This window comes from Micromesistius poutassou, assembly GCF_964030765.1.
Source record: "Micromesistius poutassou genome assembly, chromosome: 18".
Lineage (NCBI taxonomy): Eukaryota > Metazoa > Chordata > Actinopteri > Gadiformes > Gadidae > Micromesistius > Micromesistius poutassou.
In genome coordinates, this window is record NC_140288.1 from 12,805,876 (window position 1) to 12,814,735 (window position 8,860).

At 54.8% G+C, this 8,860-nt stretch overlaps 1 protein-coding gene across 1 annotated transcript in view; it reads left to right on the forward strand.

The window, feature by feature from the left end:
• The window catches only part of bltp3b (bridge-like lipid transfer protein family member 3B), a 30,523-nt gene extending 21,916 nt beyond the window's left edge, over positions 1–8,607 (forward strand). The window contains 10 exon segments of the mRNA XM_084482696.1: positions 341–939; positions 2,622–2,758; positions 3,555–3,712; positions 4,068–4,218; positions 4,670–4,714; positions 5,342–5,604; positions 6,353–6,389; positions 6,392–6,460; positions 6,567–6,727; positions 6,834–8,607. Of these exon segments, the coding sequence (XP_084338822.1) occupies positions 341–939; positions 2,622–2,758; positions 3,555–3,712; positions 4,068–4,218; positions 4,670–4,714; positions 5,342–5,604; positions 6,353–6,389; positions 6,392–6,460; positions 6,567–6,727; positions 6,834–6,959 (1,746 nt within the window). The 3' untranslated portion in view covers positions 6,960–8,607.
• The last annotated feature ends 253 nt before the right edge of the window (positions 8,608–8,860 follow it).

The window sequence follows — 8,860 nt, forward strand, 5'->3', positions numbered from 1 at the left end:
AGTCCCGCTAGACGGTGACAGTACCAATATCACCATCAATAATAATAATTATCATTATCAATGTCATGTCTTCTTAACTGGCCATAGTAATTTGGAGGCCGGGGGGGGGGGGGGGCTGGGTAGGTTGACCGACTGCAAGACGAATGGCACTGGGTTCGATCCCCGATGTCCTCGGTCGACCTGCGGGCGTCCTAAAGCAGGAGGCCCCATGACCCCGACCTGATCATCAACGACGGGTGTCTTAACAAATGATCTTCACATGATGGCGGCATACTCAATCTAAAGTGTGTGTGTGTGTGTGTGTGTGTGTCGCTGCATGTGTGTGTGTGTGTCTCTGCAGGTGAGCCACCGTCAGTACATGTTCCTGATGCGTCTCCAGCGCAGCCTGAAGGCCCTGCAGCAGACGCTGCAGGCGGACCTGGAGGCCATGGGCTCCAAGAGGGACCGCAAGGACCAGCGCACCGCCCCCGCCGGCCCCTCCGGCGCCCCGGACCACCGGACCTTCGGCGTGTGCCTGGGCCTGCTGCTGCGCAGCGCGGAGGTGGCCCTGCTCCTGCAGCCCGTGGCCCCCCAGGGCGGGGGCGGGGGCGGGGGCTCGGGCTCCTCCCTGGGCTCGGAGCTCTCCCCGTCGGAGAGCCGCGGCACCCTGGGGCCGGGCAGCGACGGCGGCGGCGGCGGGGCGGAGGCGTGCGGCGTGGACCAGCTGCTGTGCGGAGGAGCGCCGGAGGGCGGGGGAGCGGCCCCCCTCCTCCCCACCGCCGCCCGCCCCGCCCCCCCGGACGCCCACCGCCGCAAGGCCTCGCTGGAGGAGCGCACCTGGGCGGAGCGCGGCCAGGCGGGGCGGAGCTTCGACGACGGGGGCGTGGCTGACGGTCCGACCGGCGGGGAGGAGCAGGACCCTCTGGAGCCGACCCCCAAGATGCCCCAGTCCATGTCCAGGTACACACTATAGCCGTTTCTCAATTCGCGTTCTCGTGTACTTGCGTTCCCGGTAAACGTCATCAGTGGTGGCCCAAGCACTGTTCCAATTCCAAGTACGCGAGTACTGTCGTAAAACCCGGAAGTGTTCTCGATGCGTTCTCGATGAGGCCGTTCTACCGAGGATGCATCGGAGGTGACTCTTGTGGACTTGGGACCGTTAAATATCCTAGGATGCATCATCGAGTCCGCTGCTGTTCCAATTGCAGGTGCGTACAATTGTACGCAGGTGCGTACAATTGCAGGTGCGTACCGCATACTTGGTGTTGAGAAACGGCTTATGTTTACTACAGGTTCACAGGTTTTACTTAGTTTCACCAGGTTTTATTAGGTTTACTTCATTTTACTAGGTTTTACTATATTTGACCAGGTTTAACTTTATTTCCCAGGGTTCACTGACTTTACACGATATACCGTTAACGGTATAACGTGTAACGTTATGTGACTGTGTTCCTAACCTTACTTAAGCACATTTGACCACGTTTTACCGTGGTCAACAAACTATGCAGTATTATTTGTGCCAGTTCTAAGTAATGAAACATAATGATCTGCCAATCCGCTAGCTTAGCATTCCATGAACAGTATTCCTAGTTTTAGTCTGGGAACGGGAACAGTATTCCTAGTTTTAGTCTGGGAATGTGAACAGTATTCCTAGTTTTAGACTGGGAACGGGAACAGTATTCCTTGTTTTAGTCTGGGAACGTGCTGAGGGCCGTTCTACTGCTTTCTGATCCGTGTGAACACGTGGTGCCGCTGGGTGTGGTCTCTCCTGGTCTCTCTCCTGTCTGAGTGGACGCTTCAGGTTTCATTCATAAAGGAGTAATCCACCTCTGGCCTATCACCTTGATTGGCTGCTGGGCTTATCCATCACTCTGAGGGCGGGATCAAGTGTCTGTCTGTCTACATGTAACGTGTACTTGTACACGTTACATGTCCTCGCCTTCTCTGCCTAATCCTGCAGTATGTCCTCTGACCTCTCTCTCTCCCGCCCTGTCCATCTCTACGTGTGTGTGTGTGTGTGTGTGTGTGTGTGTGTGTGTGTGTGTGTGTGTGTGTGTGTGTGTGTGTGTGTGTGTGTGTGTGTGTGTGTGTGTGTGTGTGCGTGTGCACACTCTCTCTCCCCTCTAAAGGAAGGGGAGTCTCTCTGTGGTTTCTGACCTCCTCAGCTCCTCACACTCAAGCCGATCAGCTTCTCTTTATTCCATGTCCTCCATGTAAGACCACCTCTGCCAGTCTGGACCGCTGTGTCTGTGCCCCCCCCCCCTCCCCCCCCAGTCCTTTTTCCTGTCCTCTGCATGTGTGCATGAGGACCGCAGTGTCCGGTGTGTGTGTGTGTGTGTGTGTGTGTGTGTTCCTACGTGGTCCATGTGTGTGTTTTGTCTATCTTTTGTTTCTTTGTGGCTTGCTCTCCTTTGTTTGGTCTCAGTGTCTGGTGGGGTCTGCCCAGTCCGGTCTGGGGGTCTGGGTGACCATGTAGTACGGTCTGGGTCTGGGGTACCACGTAGTCCGGTCTGGGGGACCACGTAGTCCGGTCTGGGTCTGGGGGACCACGTAGTCCGGTCTGGGTCTGGGGGACCAAGCAAATCTTAAATACTGTACACATTATGATGTGTGTGTTTGTGTGTGTGCGTGTGTGTGTGTAGTGGGCGGCTGATGAAGGAGCGGTCCCAGTCCAGCTTCTCCGTCTCCTACAAGACGGTGAAGAAGAGTCCGTCGCTGCAGTCGCTGGACAACATCTCCATAGACAGCTACCTGATGGAGGACACCGACCTGGAGAGAGGTGCACACGCACGCACGCACGCACACGCACACGCACACGCACACACACACGCACACACGCACACACTCACACACACACACACAGCTACCTGATGGGGGACAATGACCTGGAGAGAGGTACGCACGAAGGCAGGCAGGCAGGCAGGCAGACAGACAGACAGACAGCTACACACACAGCCTCATTCACACTCACTTACTCACTCACTCACTCACTCACTCACTCACTCACTCACAGCTCCCTGCTGGAAGGTGACAGATACTCTATAACCCCTATACTCTCCTTTGGGATATTACTCTCCTAGGTTAATGTGCTTTGGGATGCTGAAGTGTTGACTCTAGCTACAAAGATCCTGTGGGGGCTTGGGGGGCGACGCATGGGGGCTGTGAACGCTGCTGGTGTATTCAGTATTAATTTACCCTTCAGTTAGTGACCCCACACGCAGAGACTAGCAGAGATCTGTGGCCACTAAATGGCAGTGTAGTTTAATAGTCATTATATATTTAATGTATTGTACAGTCTTGCTACTACTTACTGACACTTTATCCAAAGTGAGTTCTATGGTCTCGTATTTCGATGTTTCATTAATGAGCGTGTGTTTGTTTGGTACGTGAGACCCTGGTTTAAGGAGCCTACAATTTAGACTGCAGAGCATTGGGACTCGAACCCAAAACTTTTGGTCTGAGAGTCCAACCCCCAGGCTGTACACTATCCTGATCCCCCGTCTCCCAACACATGTATCAGGTCTTTATTCTCATGAGACGTTCTAGTGTCTGACTTCTCTAATTCTATTGGACAGACGACGTGTCCATCTCGGGCTTCAAGGACACGGTGAGCGAGCAAAGCACCACCGAGAGCGCCAACGAGGCTGCCATTGGTCCAGAGCAGGAGGGGGGCGTGTCCCCGGACACGGTCAGCGCCGCCTCCCAGAGCATCGACGAACCCACCAAGGACATTGTGAGTCCTGTGTGGCGCTTCTACCATCTCTACTGCTGTCTCTACTGCCGTCTCTACTACTGTCTCTACTGCTGCTTCTGCTGTCTCTACTGCCGTCTCTAGTGCGGCTTTTGCTGCTGTCTCTATTGCTGTCTACTGCTGTCTCTACTGCCGTCTCTACTGCTGTCTTTACTGCTGCTTCACTATGTAGACTAAGTTAATGCGTAGTGTAGACAATATGCCAGCATCAAGTCAAAATCACAAATTAGACCAATCTGAAGCGTCTCTCTGATGCACTAAGTTTGTGTGTTTGTTTGCGTCCCTGTGTGTGTGCCCCTGTGTGTGTGTGCCTCCCCCCCCCCCCCCCCCCCCCCAGGTGTCGGTGCTGGTGCTGAAGGTGGAGGCGGTGTGCGGGGCGGTGGCGGTGGAGGGTGACAGCACGGCCGTGGCCCTGCAGGTGGGCCGGGTGCGGCCCAGCCAGCTGGGCAACATCAGCCTGAGGCAGTACCTCAGCAACCGCAGCCTCGGTGGGCACGCACGCACACACGCACACGCACACGCACACGCACACACACACACACACACACCTATTGAGGACCACACACATACCTTATGGGGACCACACACACCTTATGAGGACCACACACACACACCTTATGGGGACCACACACACACACACACACACACCTTATGAGGACCACACACACCTTATGAGGACCACAAATACACACCTTATGAGGACAACACACACACACACCCCTTATGACGACCACACACACACACACCTTATGAGGAACACACACATACACCTTATCAGGACCCCACACACACACACACACCTTATGAGGACCACACACACACCTTATGGGGACCACACACACACACACACACACACACACGCACATGCACACACACCTTATGAGGACCACACAGGCAGTAGGCCGGTCTCTGGGTTCACTGTGCTGTTGTTCCCTGCAGGTATGGTGTGTTCAGTACCTATACCTGCTGCTCAGAGCACACCAGGTAACAGTGTGTGGCTCACCGCGCTGCCAGAGCCTGTGTGTGTCGCCCTGTGTCTCTGTGCTGACCTCTCTGACTCTGTGCTGACCTCCGTGTGCCTCTCTGTATGAGTGGCCTCGCTGAGGCGTGAGTGAGTGAGTGTGGTTTTGTTTGCAGTATTATTCCATCGTTTCCTCTTCTCCTGTTAGCCGTTTCTCGCTCAGCCTTCTGCTGGGTTTCCTCTTTCATCAGTAGACTGCACTGTACACTGTCCCGGCTCTCCCATAATCGAAAAGCTCTCTCTCGCTCTCCTCCCTTCTCTCTCGCTCTCTCTCCTCCGTTCTCTCTCTCTCTCTCCTCGCTTCTCTCTGTGTCTGTCTGTCTGTCTGTCTGTCTGTCTGTCTGTCTCCCTCTCCTCCCGTCTCTCTCTCTCCTCCCTTCTCTCTGTCTCTCTCTCTCCTCCCTTCTGTCTCTGTCTCTCTCTCTCCTCCCGTCTCTCTCTCTCTCATCCTGTCTCTCTCTCTCTCCTCCTGTTTCTCTGTCTCTGTCTCTCTCTCTCTCTCTCTCTCTCTCTCCTCCTGTGTCTCTGTCTCTCTCTCTCTCTTTCTCTCTCTGTCTCTCTCTCTCTCTCTCTCTCTCTCTCTCCCCCAGGCGGTGGTGGCCCCGTGGAGGTGGAGGCGGCGGCCCCCCACCGGCCCCCCGAGGTCCAGGCCCGTCTGGAGAGCGGGCCCTGCGCCGCCGCCCGCTCCCCGCTGGCCGAGCGCAGCGGTTTCCTGCAGCTGCGTCTCCACGGTTACCGCGGCGCCTTTCTGTCGTCCACGCTGCAGAACCTCGCCCACTTCCTGGAGGACAAGTCGGCGCCGCAGGTCCTGCCCCTGGAGATCAGCGTCAGGGACACACACGTGGACCTCAAGGTGGGCACGCACACGCACACACACCCACACACACGCACTCACACCAGGCTGTCTGTACCGCGCCCGAGGTACGTTTGCCCCCTAAAGTCTAGGCAAGGCAACTTTATTTATATAGCACTTTTCATACTTCACATACTCAAAGTGCTTCACATATAAACATTGTCATACAATAAAAGAAAATAATATATAAGTAAAAAGTAAAATAGATTAAAAAAAATAAAGAAAATAAAGGCAAAGTTAAAAAAAAACATTTTAGAAAGGCAGAGTTAAAAAAAAAATGCAGAAAAATGTCTGGAGCGTTTGTCTAGTGTGAGCACGCCGTCCGTACTCCAGTACAGTTAAACTCCGTGGCCTCGGTACACTTCGGAGAGGTGTCCTCAGGCCACGGTACAGATGCTAATGAGCCGACACGCGCACACGCACGGATACACAACCTATACGTACAAGAGGCGACCGCACCGGATGAGATTACCTAGTGTGAGCACAGGCCAGCGGCACAGTGTGGGGGGGGGGGCAATCGTACTTGAGTACTGTACAGGACCACTTTGCCTAGTGTGAGTGTGCCCTCAGACACACACACGTGGACCTCAAGGTGGGCATACACACACGCCACCACGCACATGCCATAACACATACACACCATAACACACACACCATAACACACACACACACCTAACACCCACACACCATAACACACACAAACACACCTAACACACACACACACTAACGTGCGCAATGTGTGGTGCAGGATGATAGTGCACGTGACAACCCGTCGGAGCCGGAGCCCAACCCATCAGCGTGCACGTGGACCGACTGCTGATCCACAGGAGAGACGACGGCTCCTTCTCTATAGGAGGTAACACACACACACACACAGCATCTCTGCTGCCCCCTAGTGGACGCTGTAGAGAGATGTCTCTCTCTCTCTGTAACTAACCGACTCCCTCTCTGCTGCCCCCTAGTGGACACCACAGACGAGTCCATACCTCCCAAAGTGCGGCCGGTGATTGACAGCCCTCTGAGACCGGTTCCCGAGACAGTGGGTGCGGTCCAGGGTGTTGCCATGGCGACTCAGACGCAAGCCCCACCCACTTGCAGCCCGATCCCATCGAACCACGAAAAAGTGAGGACAGACACACACACACTCACACACTCACACTCTCAGTCTCTCATACTCTCTCACACTGCCATACTGCGATCTTAAGTTTTCCGCTCTCTCCCCCTGTCAGATGCTGGTGGAGGAGAACGAGTGTCTGAAGGTGGAGCTGTCCAGAGCCAAGATGGCGCTGGCGGAGGCCCAGATGGAGAAGGACTCTCTGCTCCACCAGATGAGGAACCTGAAGATGACCAGCTAGAGCCCAGCTCTTCCTCATCATCCTCCTCCTCCTCCTCCTCCTCCTCTCCGTCCCCCCTGACATGCTCCGCCCTCTCCCTCCTCCTCAACCCCCCCTCCCTGTCATCCACCCCCCCCCCCCCCCCCCGTCATCCACCCCCACCCCCACCCCCAGTCGGTGTGGTCGCGGCCCGCAGTGATCAGCCACGGCCACCAGAGGGCGCCAGCATGAAAGAACGTGCTGACTAGCGCAACATTCCCAAGCAAAGTCAACAGAGAAGCAGAAGGCCGAGTGCTTATATAACGGCCACACATCCAGTCCCCGGGGCCCCACCCTGTCCCCGCTGGACCGACCCTGTCTGACCAGACCCAGCACCGGTCCGCTGGGACCCTGAACTCGTTTTGGTTTACAGAAGGACTCTAGTTCGGTCCTTTCTCTTGTTCTTGTTTTGGACCTTCTTTTAAACTGTCTCTGTTGAGAAGGTTCCAAAGTGACTTAAGACCCATGGAGACCCGCCGCATCTCTGAGAGGAACTTCAACAAGGGAACACTTATTTTGCACAGCACTAAAAATGTACCGCGCCGGTCAGGGGGTCAGAGAGCTTTTAGTTGTTTTAAGAGTGGCTATGGATGGTGGTGCTAATAGTAAACGAATGTGGAACGAAACACACAACACTTTAACCCTGTGCGTGTGTGTGTGTGTGTGTGTGTGTGTGTGTGTGTGTGTGTGGCGGCATTTCATCGCAACAAGAACAAAATAACAAAAGTGTTTCCAGTTTCTAGATTAGCGCCCCCCCCTCGATCGGTGTGTCACGTGATCCCCCTGCCCCCCCTCCAGCGCGACGGACAAAACACTGTTGACGTCTCAACCAAGCATAGAGAGCGGTGAGACCAAGGGGGCAGGGCCTCATCCCCCCAGGAGTTATCTAGTAAGACACACCCCCCTCCATGATGCTGCCTAGACACACAGTCGTGTGTGTGTGTGTGTGTGTGTGTGTGTGTGTGTGTGTGTGTGTGTGTACACAATTGTGAAGCAGGCTCCAATGCTGCTGCTGCTGCTGCCTTGTGCCCATGGGCAGGACCTGGATCGGCCTTCTGTCCCCACAGCCCAATGGGAGAGACCGGGCGGGGGGGGGCCCACAGGGGGGGGGGCCCACAGGGGGGGGGGGGTCAGTCCCAATCAATGGTGGGGGGGGTCGCCATGTGCTTAGTCTTTCCAAAGTGTGCTCTCTAAACTCTTTGTCTAGTGACTTGGCTTCTCATCGCCCCGCCCCCCCTGCTGGGGTCTGGAGTCCGGGACTGGGATCCGGTCCAGGAGCGTCTTGTCTTGAGGCTCCGCCTCCACTCTGCGTTAGCACCCCCCCCCCCCCCCCCCCCCTCATCACCGCGGCTGCAATAAAAAAAAACACGAGACGGGAATGTGCGGTCGAGTTAGATTGTCTACGCCTGATTGTATGTAGTCTCTTAGCTTTTGTTTTCTTCTTCAGCGTGCTGAGGGTGGTGTGGAGGGAGGTGTAGCGGGCGGGGCGAGGGAGGGGCTTTCCCACCACAGGCTCCGCCTCTCGTCATTTGAAGCTCCGCCCCGTCTGAGACTAAAAAACACTTGAATTAAACACGGATGTTGTTGTCTGTCAGCTGCTGAGATATTGGTGGAAATAAAACATTCTAAGATTTAATGTGGTTTCTGATTTGTACAAGTTGGTTCATCGGTTGGTTAGGGTTCATTAAATGAACCCATATCCTCCCACAGACAGGTGAGTGTGAGACAGGTGAGTGTGGGACAGGTAGGTTTTATTTTTACAACTGAATTAACATTTGTCGTTCCAGAGTAATGAACTGTTACCCATCCCTAATCTCTACATATTAATAAACGCTCTTTATTTATTGATCCATTTACTGGTTTCCGACAGAGGTGAGATATTA